General features: G+C 40.3%; 1 protein-coding gene across 2 annotated transcripts in view; it reads left to right on the forward strand.

Moving 5' to 3' along the window:
* Positions 1-14,773, forward strand: part of STK32B (serine/threonine kinase 32B) — a 182,154-nt gene that overhangs the window by 131,086 nt on the left and 36,295 nt on the right. Inside the window, exon 6 of one of the 2 annotated variants that reach the window (XM_086464114.1) lies at positions 3,303-3,392. The exons of the other annotated variant lie outside the window; for it this stretch is intronic. Coding sequence (XP_086320240.1) covers positions 3,303-3,392 — 90 coding nt within the window. The remainder of the gene's footprint in view (positions 1-3,302; positions 3,393-14,773) is intronic. 2 annotated transcript variants of the gene reach the window in all.

Raw genomic sequence — 14,773 nt, forward strand, 5'->3', positions numbered from 1 at the left:
GCTGACTGGAGGATGCAATTTTTGAAACAATTTCCACTGAGGTACTTTCTGCTCGCAGTGTATGTGTTGACGTATATGAAATCTGTGCAATCTGGAGCAATTTGGAAAAGCCACTCTGCAGAGAGCCAGAGGAATGTGGTTATTTGCCTTTTCTTCCCTTCTCTCCACCATCGTCTTATTACCATATGGGGCCATGTAGCCATGGGAATTAAGCAATGAGCAATTTCACTGTGACAGTTGTATTTAGTTAAGTACTGCTGAATCTGTTGTGCACTGCTTTGCTTCACATCTCTTAAAAGCTAAACCCAAGTGGCACTATCATACTGCTTAGTTCAATATTGTGCCAGGGTACAGACTTGGTTTTGACATTTAGTTGTTCACAATAATATCCAGAAAGGGACAAGTACAAGGTGTGAAGCTCAGACAGGAAAAAGTCTCCGTTAATTGAAATTTTTGAAACAGTATGAAGTAGGTACCACCCCAGCAGATTTACTGTAGCAACAGCAACCTTTTCTTTTCCTATAAGCAACAGATGCAGTAAAAAGATGTCTTACGGGCTGATTAGAAAGACTCCTATAGAGAACTGGAGTCTTAACTGTCTCTTGAAATTCACATCAGCAATGAAAAACTTTAAAAAAATAACCCAAAAAACCAAGACACTAGGCTTAAAAGAGTTGAAACCATTCAGTGGTGTGTGCAGGCAGGCTGAGCTATGCCATGACATCCCTCCAGCCCTCCTCCACTGCTGACAGGCGCAGAGGGTCCACTCCTCACCACCCCCTGCTCTGACTCAGTCCCAGACCCAGCCTCTCTCCATGCCCCCAGCTCCCACCAAGCGCTGTGTGCAGTCCCTGCGGCAGCACAGCCATTGACCTGCCTGCAGGAGACCTTGCTTTGCCTCTATAGCCCTTTAGCAGCCCTCTACGCAACAGGCAAAGGCTGCCTGCTGGCAGCCCATGGGCCATGGGGTGGCCCTGTGATGGGGAAGAGCAAAGGTGGAGTGTTTCCAGTGGTACAGACACAGCTCTGCCGTGCCCTGCTATGTGTACAGGAGCTGCCCAGTGCAGCTGTATAGGCAGCAGGATGCAGAGGAGCTATGCAGAACTTACCTTCCCAATCCATCCCTTATCTTGCAGAAAGGCATTTTTAACAAAAATCATCAACCGCTGTATACTACATTTCACGTGTGCTGTTTTGGTTTTGTTAAATGAAAAGAAATCTAATAAAAGGGAGAGAAAACAATGCGCTGCAGGAGAGGCAATTTTCATTGCAAACGAACTATTTGGATCAGTCTGAATGGATATTATGTGATAGGTGTTTTGCAATAGTCTATCATGCTGGCACTCTAATAGGGAGCATCACTTACAATGCTGTCGTTTAAATGACAGAATTTTATCTTTATCTGTCAAAAAAAGAGAAGCATTAGTCTGCCGAGATCCTTGCAGCTTTTTATTCTACAATGTACATGGAATTGGGTAAAACTACCGCCGTGAGGTGGCTGTATGTGGTTCAATTATAATTTTCAAGAAGCCTTCTGCCACAGTGTTCTGTTATTGCAGAAATAAACTGCAAACATGCTATTCTCCAGCCACCAGGAATGAGGAATAGCACCTTGAAATCTGATGGCAGGCTGGACTGTGAACACTAATTCTTGTTATGGCAGCTGAACACCTCCTGCCCCTTATAAAGTGATCGCTTTCATCTGCTGACAGCTTTTGTCTGCTGTGTGCAGATGTCTTCCTGGGGTGTGTGTCTTAGAGAGAAAGCAGCAATTAAATGTAAGCAGGTTTTTTAAGAAAAGTGCAGAAAGCCTGCAAACTGCTTTATTGAAAACTTCTACTGTGTCTCCCACTTGGAGAAATATCTTTAAGTTTAGCAGTGGGATGTGCCTTCTTCCTTTTTTCTTTCAAAACCAGTTCAAATCTGGCCAAATTAGAGGCCTCTGAGAATTTCAGTTCACACATGCTTAGCTGCAGACTCATTAGAAGTTGGCAGATACATTTCCTGCAGACTTTGAGCAGGATCTAGGTTAGGCTGTTGGAGCAGCATGATCTTTTGTGGAGACTGCTGTTCCTCCATCAGGCACTACGATAATGTTCAATATCAGTCATTTGTTACACTCTTTTCACCTTTGGCAGCAAACAGGGTAACAACCTCCCTTGCTTAATAACTGTATCATGCCCAAAGCCTGCTTCATTCTGGGGACTGAATGAAGTTGAGATCTTGATCGAAAAAAAAAATAAAATCACAGGAACCTGTCACTTAAGACTCCAATTCAACACATGATGTAGTAGTCCAGATCAGAGTGCAGGGCTAAGCTGAGGAAGGGAGTACCTTTCTCTGTACTCTGTCCTCCACAACGGCCTTGCCAGAGGTAATCACAGAGAGCATAATATCTGCATCACTCCACAATATAAAACTACACCTTAAGTGGAGATGCAAAACCTAACAGCAGACTTATCAAATTAAAAGTCTGCAGATTTTCAGGCTATATTTATATTCAGTTTACCTGCCTATGGCAAGCCAGGATTAACAGTTAAAGCTTCACTATGGTGGAGCAATTTAACCTACGCTTATTGTAAACTACCCCAGGAAAAAAGTTTATGACAGCAGGTTTGGGCCATCCAGCCTGATTAATTCAGTTTAAATCAGCTGTCTGGCTGGTCAGGCTGCAAGTCCCAAGGCTGACTTCTGTCACTTCATCTTGCAAACTGCCGTCAAATGAGTGATCATTTGGGACCTGCTGCTGTTACATACAGATGCTTCTGCTACCATGAATCTAGTTTTATGGTTATTCTACAATAAAAATACCCTTTTTCTTCTCGGCTCCATTTTTGCCCTAAGGAGGCTCAGAAAAAGCCAGGCTGATGGTAACAAGAGGTGGATGTGATAGCAGACAGGTGTCATGAGTACTCGAGATTGTGAGGCGTGGCCCTAGCTGGAGATAAGGAGAGGTAGATTTCCCACATATCTTCACATGCTGCTCTGGCACGTTGCTGCTCTGAGAGGACAATTGCTGTCCTTAACATTTGTAGCGAGAGAAGGTTAAAGGGTATCTAGCAAAAAAAAGGTTCAGTACTGCAAGCAGGTGGTGGATGCAACCATACTAGAAAAGTATTCCATTGCTTTGCTGCCAGTATGTTTTTCCTAGATATGGGTAATATTTAATAGTAAGTTTCCATAAATTGTTATGAATCTTTCCAGTTTAATTTCTTTCTGTTACTGCTTAGATGTTAAACAAAGGGAGGTATATTTTTATGATGTGCTATTTTAACTTCTGTTTTCACTTTGTGTAATTGCAGGACATGTTCACATCACTGACTTTAACATAGCAACTATAGTGAAAGGCTCAGAAAAAGCTTCTTCTATGGCTGGCACAAAACCCTATATGGGTAAGTTTTCAAGACTATTTAAAAAAGGTAAAGAAAGTCACACATTAAGGTTGACTAATGATATATTAAAAGGATTTTAAGTTGTAAAAATATACAATAAATGCAATCAACTTCTTTTTAACAGTATATATGCTTTACCAATGGAAAACATTGGAGATGGAGGGATTGGGCATGATCTTGGTCTCTATACTGCTTCTAGTCACATTCTGTTTGGTTTTGTAAAGCAAATTCAGGAGAATTCCAACTGTTTTACTTCCTGCCAACCCATACATCTGGAGACAAGAATATATGATTATGTTTGCAGCACTGTGGCTATGATCTAGCAGAGAACATGTAATATCAGTTTAAAAGTATCTAAGCACATACTTAATTGCTTTGCTATGCTGAGTTCCTCAAAAATGTGTCTGTTTAAAAATAGAGTTCTATGTACTAAGCACTTAAGTGTTTGCCCTATGGCTTTTAGGGGCATTTTATATGTTTTAATTATGTATTTTAAATGCATAGATAGACTGAAGGCTGAGAGAGTAAAATTCAGTTTAGTTGTCCTCCTACGTCTAAAAGTTAAGCATCTTGGCTAAGTTAACAATTCAAACTTCCCCTGAAGGACAGAAGGCATCTCCTGATTCGTCCCACCAAAGTTAAACTAGCTTTCATAACTAAGAATAGGTATGTTTTGTCCTGTTTGTGGTTTCCTACACATCTAATGTTTAATTCTGTCTGTATATGGAACTGTCAGTGCCTGAGGAGATGACTGGCTTAAGACTAAGCATATTTGGGTTCTAGAAACCATACTAAGAGATGTATCTCTGTCCAGGAGACTTTCTGTAGCAGACATGCTCAGAGCAGTATCTAACAACCAAGCAGTGGTAGACTGTTGGTAAAAGATCACATTCCAAAAATGTCGTTCAGGGAGCCAAAGGTTGCTGTGTTACCACAGTTCTGCATAGTGGCATAGGAGTAAAAGCATGTGCCCAAGAAACAGGAGTTAACACATGTTTTTCACAGTGCGAAGAGCACTGTACCAGCCTGCACATAGTCAATGCAGGCACCTGCAGGTGCCTCCATACCGACTGTTAGAGCGGTCCCAGCCACGGGAGCACAGTCATATTTTCAGCTATGATGCGGTTTTGTCGTGAATCAATAGTTACAGGGGCTGGAGTCTATTGCCCCTGAGCAGCTTGTGCATAGCTGTCCTGTTCTGGCTGTGAATAGGATACAGTGGCAGTGTATGGCCACACTGTGCCACTTGGGCTCAGGACCAGTGCACTGACCTGATGGTGGTTATTTTGCTCTTACAAATGTATTCAAAACAGATCAAGAAATGTTTCATGTAGTCCTGACACAAGCATTTAATTTATACAGAGGAATGAGGTTTTAGATAAAAATATTCTCAGCATTTTGTATTGACTAGCTTTAGCTGAGGTCTAATTCAGTTTCTTTATTTAGATGAGATAACCAAGGCTGCACAGGCATGGGATACAGACCGTTAAGAGATAAAGTCTGCATACTGAGCTTCCCCTCAGTACAGCAGCAAACACTGAGGTACCACAAGTTCCCTCTTCATTTTGGTGAAAAGAGAGGGGAAGGGATGCTGCGACCTCACTTACACCAACAGCTTTAGTTTGAACAGAACTTGCTCTAGTATTTTTGCCAATATGTGGTTTGTTTATGAGAGAAAAAAAAAAACAAAGCCAAAAAAAGACAAAATCTCATTAAAAAGGCATTTTTTTTGTCTAAAAGTCGTTTGACCTTCCCCTGACACGTTACAGACAAATAGTTGTACAATTGACATGTGAAACTAATTGCATTCACAGAAGTGCCCTTACATACATGATGACTGAAATGTTAAAAGATGGCAAAGTTTTTGATATGGTAGTTTTGTATTTCTGTGAAAAACTTATTTCTCAGAGCTCACACATTCTTCTTTAATAGCTGCCTAGAATCTTCTAATAGCCATTGTTATTAGATCTGTAAATTCTTATTACACAGATTATTCAAAAACACCCTTGAAAACTAGCTATTTTGCAGGAGCTCAAACAAGTTCAGAATACACGTTTTTGATACTTAGTTGTGATGATGACAGTAGGCATAACAACGGAGTCTTCTGAGATTTAATTTGGTAGTCAACTAAATGACTGTTTTGATGGCCTTACATTTTTAGTCTTGAAGTTACATAGTTTCACATAGAAAAGCATAATTATTACAAAAGCAGAAAGAAGCTGAGTACTTGCTTAGGGGTCAGTTAGCATTTTAGCATCTGTCTATCATAGCCTGAATGTGTGTAATGAAGAGATCATCTGGCAGCTAATGATCAGAAGCAGATTAGTTAAAACAGCTGTATAAAAATATATGTGAGTATTCTTCAAATATTTTGCTGACAGTTAACAGGAAACCTAGTGTCCTTTAGAGCATCTTCTAGACCATCTGCACACATCAGTGGACCACCACATTCTTAGTTCATTAGTGGTCTCTGTTAGCAGGCTTTTCTCACAAGAAAAAACCTAGCTTTTAACAATAAAAAGCACAAAAATCTGTAGCAAGTGCTAAGTACCATGATTTGGTATTTTAAGGTTAAAATTATGGAAAATGGCCCTGTCCTTTTGGAATTCCTACCTTCCACCCCCATGAGGAGTGGCTTTTTCTTTGTGTAGGTGACATTTGCTAAGAAATTATATAAGGAAGGAAATGCTGAGATTAATCTTAGAAATATCTATTTATTCTTCATCTGATCAACGCAGAGATGTTAAAGCCCAGTCCACCCTGCTTAAACTTTGCTCATGTCCCCTTCCATAGTATTCTCAATTTGCTAGAAAATGCTGTAGTCCTTGTATTTAGTAGGAAAATATTAATCTCCAGGATAGATTATGTCCTTTTATTCTTTTGTAATCCCTCCTCAGCTTAACATCATGGCAAATCATTTCTGTGACCTAAGTCTGAAGTGCTGTAGACATCTGAGCTGCTTTGCCTGCCCAGGGAGATAAATGAGTTCCTGGAGGGTTCCTGTGAAAGCCCAGGATGACCCAAGGAAAGAAGTAAACTATAGACTTAGAATGGGGGAAAGATGGGAGATGGTGACAGGATTTTACCTTTGCACACTAATGAACTGTTGTCTTGGTTTACCTCAGCTCATGGAGCTGTTCTGTCCCTGAACCCTCCTCCCCACACATGAGGCCTCCCCCATATCCAACAGTTTCACAACCAGAAGAAACAGTACAAGAAAAATGCTCTTTCTCTTTATGAAGAGACTACGGCACCATCCACCAGCTTACTTTCTCTACAGTGTGCCTTCCTCACCTTTTGGAAATGCAAAAATACTGCAAAAGCCACAAGTGCAGTCTTTGCTACTCGAGAGTCAGAAGAGTCATCCTTAAGTTTGTCTGGAGCTGTAGGAAAGGCAGGAAAGCTTTTAGAGCTGTAAAAATCCCCTGTTTCCGGTGAAAAGTGATCAGTAAGGATTCTCTGTGGCACAGCTTGGGTATCAAAGCTTCAGCAAACCTCAAATATTGGGAGTTCGACAGATATGGCCAGACACTCATTGGTGCTGTTTTTTCCTCTAAGTGCATTGATTTACCTTCCTCTCCTCTTTTAGTTTACACCTCTAATTTTGTGAAGAATGATAACTTTAGTGAAATGCTACAAAGAATTTTCAGTTGCAGTGCTCCAATTAAGAAAGTTTTGTGTTTGCTCCTGATAGTTATTTAAGTGCGTATGATTTCTGGATTTAAGGCTGTATCAAAAATTTTCCATGTGGCTTTGCTTAAGGCATTTAGACAATAAGAGAAATAGAAAAAAAATTGAGGAGGTTGGCTCTATGGTTGGTAATAAGCTTTTGTTACCAGGAATTTAAACTACACTTTAATCTCAGTGTAACAAGACAAAAGCACTTCAAGCAAGCACTTGCTGAGCACCAGAACCAAGGGAACTTTGTTCCTGTAAGACATGCCTTATGCTATGCTGGTTTTTGTGATGATGAAGGTATGAGATGTGATGAACGCTTTTTCACTTTCTTGGAGGTTTATAAAGTCTTACTCTCATGTGAATCCTGTTACGTCTAACTGGATGCGAGGGCACTCTCCAGCCTTTCTGTTAGTGGAGGTACTTATATGATTTCTCACTTCTTCCTATGGCAAATTTAAGGAAATAAACAAAATATATTATCTCTAAAGCCTCCATTCCTATTTGAAATCTGATTGAAATAGGCTGAAAGATTGCTAGGGAATTATTTGCTCACATGCAGGATGTGTGCATAAAACTGGTATCCAGGAAAAAAAGCAGTGAATTGATATTGTGTTGTAAAAACACACTAGCTCTTCTGGTTAAGATACCTATCTGGTAATGCTAAGCATGGTGTGAGTCAGCTCCTGCAGGCTTTGCTTAATCCCACTTCACATTAGCCTTTTTGCCCCTAAGTCTCTTTCCCTGACTGCTTCCCTACTTATTAAATGGTTATACAGAATGCAATGCATCTGAACCTGAATATTTTTCCAGAAACCCTGGTAATTTCTCTATGTTCCCCCTTCCCAGCTGATTCATTCAGACAAGTGAAACACCTAGTAACACAAACGTGGACAACGGTGAGCCTGAAAGGAATGAGGCCAACAGTCTGGCGAGAAAAGCTACTTCCAGCTGCTTTTGCAGTTTTACTTCTCAAAGCTGTTGACCTGAACTGCTGAAGTTAAATTCAGCTTCTTAGTGTTGGGAGGTCTTCACAGTTTCTGTCTCGTACTGTTCAGATGGCTGCAGCTGTGAAATACGTTGTGTGCCTTAAACTGGTTTAGGAAAATTGTGTGTCACTTGTGTGTCACTTATGCCTTGTTTTATCATTACAAATTCACTGCTCAAACCTTCTGCAGCACCTGTGATTGAGGGTGTTGTCAAAGGTTTTATTGTATGAGTAGCCCTGTGAAAGCTTGTAAATTTTCAGGATGTCATCCTACACTGGTGAGCAAGGCAAGACTTAGCTGGCTTTTGGCAGGCAGGCCTGCTGCCAGTGAGCGAACACAAGCACTTGTAGGGGAGCCCCCTCCACTCTGCACTGGTGTGTGGAGCAGGAAAGGCGGTGCAGGGCATGACATGGTCCCTGGCTGCAGCTGTGCCTGGGATAGTCAGCTGTGGCTCTTTCTTCCTGCAGAAGGTTATTCATTAGGCCTCTTGCATTTAAAGAAAGCATTCATTTGCCTGGCTGGAAGCACCTGTGTAAGTGTGTGCCATTTTCAACACTGTTCTGTTTTTATGAGAAAAAAAAAAATGTTTCTTATATCGGCCCCTCATGCAGGTTGCAAGAGATATGCCTGTGTCTCAGTGAATGTGCTCTGTGCTGGGCATCCATTTGCAGTAATGGCCCTCTCCCCCACAACAGGTTGGTCAGCTAGAAAACAAAATGTTAAGTACTAAGACATATCTAGAAAACACTACAGATATTGTCTTTTGTTTATTCCTCACTGGCATAACTTGGTTGTATTTGAGTCCTATAGCACATGCTTTTTACTCACTGAAATATTTCCTTTTTGAATGATCAGTTTCCACATGTCTGTATATTATTTGTGAGTGTTGTAAAAGCTTTCCATTCATAGGTTATGAATTTTGGAGGTTTAGGGTTTGTTTGGGCTTTTTTCTGTTTCTGGTAGTAGAGGCTGTAGTTATCTGAATAATGCACTGTGGCTTTACTTCAAACCAATAAAATACATTTTATGATATAAATACACCTGACAATCTAAAGTGTATAATATCAGTCATAAGTTATGTGCAAAGTTTCAGCTAACCCCTTCCTATTCTACAGGCTTGTTATCTCAGATTTTCACAGCTGCTTTCATAGGTTGCTGTGTCACAGTGAAGAATGGCTGTATGCCTGAGATTACCGGAGGACTGTGGATTTATAGAGGTCCATTGAACTTCTAAAATGTCTGAGTCATCCATATTTATTAGCTAATACTGTGTGGGAGTACTACTAGAGTCAGAGGAAAGCTAGTGGATGTCCTGATATCCACCTTACAGACAAGGTAAAAATATTCTGTAGGGCTGAATTTATTCCTGAGGTAGTTAAAATATAGCAGGGACAAATTTGGAGTTGGGTTTTCAAAGGTGTTCAACCTTAGTCTTCCTTGCACTTATACTAAACAGAGCTCTGAAATTAGTGTTTTGCAGCTTGTTTTTTAAGTGCAGTTAAGGTAGTGATTAGGTTTTTAAAAATCCCACCCTTTTCCTACCTAGGGTTTGACTGCCTGTGTACAGAGTTTCACTGGTGATGTCACTACCTGCCTTTTTGATCTGAGGGAAACATCACATTGCCAACAGGAGCCAGCAGGCTTCTGTTTGTTCTGATAAGCAAGAATCAAGAGTGGATGTGTGAGGCTTTGAGGTGCTGAAGAAAATACTCAACTGTACTGATGGGGTTTTCAGCTTGTGCTAGGAGCACTGCAGCTGAGGGGATTAAGAACTTAGCTGCAAGTGGGTATTCAGGTTTTGGTCCTGCTCTGATATTAATGAGTAAGCACACAAGCAGCTGAAAAACCTTGGGAGATCAGGAAAGAAGTTAGTGTCTCCAGCTGCTTTTCACCTCTGTGCTTTACAATCTCCTACCACTCTTTGAGCTCTTCCAGCAAAACTGTTAATATAATAATTTCTTTGACTATTTCAGTCAAACCCCCCCCCCACTGAGTTCAAGTGGAGTTTTGGTTTGGGCTTTTTTTTTTTTTAACCTGCCTGAAAGGGCCTGATCAGATGCAGAGCTCTGCAGGCAGATCTGAGGGGGAAGACACCTCCAGCAGAGATGGCAGACAGAGCAATGAGCAGGGACTTGCAGCAGGGCATTTCCACCCCCTAGATAAATCCCAGGCTTTGGTCAAGCCTATGCAACTCCCCCAGATTTCTCCATGCATAAACTGATGCAAAGACATGGGCTAACCTGGCAAGAGTACGTGAGGTAGGACTATGGAATAGTCCTTCTGATGTGTCAGGTACACATTCTGTCCTGGGAATCCCCAGTTATCCAGACCAGTTACTTTCAGTACTGGGGCAGAACAGCTGCTGTCCGTACACTGGGCCAATCTTCCAAATAGCAAATGGGTATTTTTGGACACAGTCCCTTCAACAAGTTGCTAGAAAAACTGACAGTGCAGCCACTGTGAGCTTTTGGGTGGAGTAAGGAAGGTACTTCTATATCATTTCATATTCCATAGTAGGAGACCACTGCTGCTGGGCTTTCTTTCAATGGGCCTAGCAACTTGAGGTTGTTTTTTGAGGTTGATCCAGATGTTCAACCAGTAAGGATTTCTCCGTGCAAATGCAAGGGCAGAAGTAGGTTCTGTCCAGTGGGTGTGTAATGCAGAGGGTTTTATGAGGACAGCATTCTGAGTAAGGGCAGGAGAGGTTGTAGAGCAATATGGTAAACTAATAAGGCATTCTAGATGCGGTATCTGTATTCAGGCAATGGTATCTAAAATGTTTGCTTTGGTTGAATAATTGCATTAAACATCAGTATTAAAACTATTGAGGTGTATCATGTGAATAATGGTCCAAAACCTGCTCCACTGCTGTAACAAGTCTAGACTTCACACTAGAAAATTACTGGCCCAGCATGGTCAGGCTTTAAGCAGCGCTTTGCCTTATACAATGGAAGTTAGCAGTTGGCTAGTCTAAAGTTCTGAGTCAGAAAGCTGTCCATTATAATTTAGACTCTCTCAGCACATAAGAAAACACTAGGAGGTAAATTGATATTTTACCAAGTCCACGTTTATATTCAGGGAGGGGGAAGTTGTTTTTTCCATTTTGCTCTTAAAACAGCTTCTACTCTAAGTAGAAGATCACTTGTCATCACTGTAGTCTGATTTCTATTTTCTATTTAAACCGTGACCTAGAAAAATTACTGACCTCTGAATTTACTTCTCAGAGGAAAGTGAAAATTAATATTTTCTCATCACAATGCTGAGAAAGCGATTAATATTTCACTGAACCATCTCAGTCCAAGGTTCTTGGAATATTTTTTCAAAAATCAAGTTCATTTTTTATTCAGCTCAATCTGTCATCCATTAAGTGTGATTCAGTAAGATGAAACTGTGAATGTGTTGTATACATCAAGTCATTCACACATTTAAGATTTGGAAAGGTCTAAGCTTCTAACAGCTTATCTTGTGCAAGTCAATGAATATATTGTTTATACTGTGTGCATTGTATATATGTGTATATATCTCTTTACATTTTTCTTCCCGCCCCCTAAGACCAGGGACTAATATGAGGAAGAAGAATGATACCTGGCAGCATGGTATCATGCCAAAACTCAGGTCATGACAATGGAATCTACTTTCTTATCTATGAAATCTCAGGCATTGCAATAAAACCCATGCCACTGAGGTATGTTTTGCTACAACAACTATGGCAGAGGGTATTGCTTTGCAAACCCTGCCATATGCCACAAACCTCTGATTCCCCTTACTGACTTGTAGGGTCTCTGCTGAGTTGCAAATAGACTACAGAGAGCTTTAGCTGGATGACTAGTGCCAGGGTTTTCATTCTTGACAAATGTTTTTGACACGCCCACCTGAACATCATCATTCAAAAAAATTTCAGGCCAAACCACTACAATTTTATTTTTTGTTTTATTTTCAGTTTGTCATGTTGATAACACCAGCACAGGGCATTTTGTAGGAATTAATGACCAGCTCTCGTTAGCAACATTTAGCTATGCATGGACAATCATCTCCTTACAGCTAATTGATCTTGCAAGACTCATTGTGTTACTCCTTAAATATACTAGTTTGTTAGTATGTAGTAAAGGCCACTTGAAGAAGGCTCTAATGTGTTTATCTCACTTCACTTTCCCTCTCACCAATTTTGCAAAGTTTCAAAGCAGCCTGTAGAAGTCAGTGGTTCTTCAATGTAAGTGATAGCTCTGTGAGCTTCTTAATCAACACTTGGCAGTCTCCCGGGTAGTGGTAGGCAAGTTCACCAGGTGCTCTTTGATTAGCTTCTTGCTAAGGAAGTGAAACTTAAATCAGTTCATCAGAAAAGAAATGCTACATTGTGATATTTAGGATTTGTATCAGAGACCATCCAAGCTCTTGATTTTGTGATTTGGTCTGATGAATTATCTTTATGATCAAACCAGTATGCTCCATCAAAAATAATAACAGCTATTCTTTATGCTAACCATTCCAAATCAGACCTCAAATTGACTGTTTTGTCATGGACAGCATTTTCAAACTCACCATTACAACCAAATTAAAACAGCCTAAATTTCAGTGACCTGGAGCACTTATAGTTTAACTATGGAGTTAAGTGATACCTGTGAATACTCAGCAGATTTTTAGAAACCTGAAAACCATTTTATCCTATGTACAAAATACTCTTTTATATTAGGAAAAAAACAGTGAATGTTTGGTTCAGTATTGTTTGCACTTACGTTGATATTTTCTTTTATTTCAAGGTCATGATTCATATTGTTAGATACTGATAATCCTCCACAAATAGGGTACATAATTACCAACCAGTTAAGTAAAATTTCAGTTTTCTACTTTGTATTTTTTGCAGATCTTTAGGGAAATATGCATACAGTACGACATGCATCCTCTACATCATTTACACTGTAGATCATCTGACTGCTGTGACAATTGCAGTGAGTAGTTACATATATTAATTGATTTTTCAGAAATTACTCTCACAAAGTTATTTGGAGCTCCAAGTATGGCTAATACCACAGAACAGGAGTATGGATATCTCAGGAAGCCACTGCTTCTGAGACGGTTGCAGACCCACTAGATTCACTTTCATGTTAAATTTTTTTATTAGCTGTTCTCCAGCATGGTTCCATTTTAAAGAGAAATAACCATTTATTTACTTCCTACAGTCTGCAATTATGTGGTATTACCAGAAAGATACAGTGTAAAAGCATCAAAAGACAGAGCTCTGAAGAGGATATATTTTAATTTATTAGTTGGGAAAAAAAAAACATTAATGGAAAATACGTATTAGGGATAACTGAGGAATGCATTGAAGTATATTCAATGCAGTGCAAAGGTGGGTTCATTTTATGTCATTTTTCAAGAAAGCAGAGCAGATAAACAGTGAAAGCACGGAAGTATATTATTAAGCAAAAAATACAGATGTAGAAAAGAAAAAAATGGATTATCTTTATCTTGGCGAGTTGCTGAATTTAAATATGTTTATTTACTTATTATCATACAAGACACAAAAACATTCTGGATTTTATTGCTTGCTCTGTTAAAATTAGCACAGATGTCCCAGCATGGGATGGCGCTGCCTTCATAGCTACCAGAGCCTTGTGGGAGTTGTCAGATCACACTTCTGCCACACGTGAAGAGCAAGCCCTCAAACCAAAAGACTGCATTGCTTCTGAGACCCAGGCTTTCAAAAGTCCCCAGCACTTCTGGTGACAGTTTTTCCAGGTATCTGAGCAGAGGTGAAGACCTCATGCAGTTCATGATGACTGCTGAGAGGAAGAGGCTGTAAAGGACCCATTGAGACTTCTGGCCTCAGACCCCTTCATCACCCCACCCAGATGCGCTGTGAGAAGGGGGTTGCCTGAGCTTCATTACCATCGCAGGATTGTAGGGTGATTCAAGTTAGCAGGGACCTCAGGAGTCTCAAATCCAGTCTCCTGCTCAAAGCAAGGAGAGTAGTGAGGCAGGACTAGGTTACTGCTGTTGAAGGTGCCCTTTTGGGCAGCTCTGGTAAAGTGGTTCTCCATTGTGTCAAAGCTGTTTGTTCGTGGGGAGCTACGAGGACCTGTAAGACCTACCAATTGCATCACTTCTCCATTTGTCTTTGAATTCGCTCTTGCTGCTAGACTTGCTATTCCTTGATTTAGCTTCATTATTTAAAAGCTGTTCTTCCACCACGCAACTTCCACTGCCTTCCCTCTAACTGTATATGATAGTAACTACAGCTTTCAGCCAAAAGAATCCTCAGGATCAGACCCAGTATTAAATCCACGTATTTTCTTGAAAAGCCTTTGTTCAACAGAAATTGCTTGAGGAAAAAGATCTCAAACTGTCTTTCTTACATGCACGCTCTCACTTTTGTTCATGCGAACGACCTTTTGAAGGCAGAATCCTTGCATTTAGGCAGAAGCACAGGAGTAAAAGATGTAAGTATTTTTCTCATCCTTTATCTGTTATGATAGGAGCGTATGTGTGCAGAAAGGGTGCACACAGCAGAGGTTGTTGCCCTTGCTCCAAGCTGGCAAGCACAAATCTTATCATCCTTTGGAAGAACCTGCCCACAGCAAGCAGCAGAATGGCTGCCCAAGCTGAGCTTGAAATCAAATTTTAAAAGATTACAGATAGTCTATTTGAATAACAATCCTAAAGAAAATCAATGTGGAATTTAAAGTTTTCTTTCAGATTTATTAATGTGCTTTTACCCTA

Source organism: Leptosomus discolor, chromosome 4, assembly GCF_034619465.1.
Source record: "Leptosomus discolor isolate bLepDis1 chromosome 4, bLepDis1.hap2, whole genome shotgun sequence".
NCBI lineage: Eukaryota > Metazoa > Chordata > Aves > Leptosomiformes > Leptosomidae > Leptosomus > Leptosomus discolor.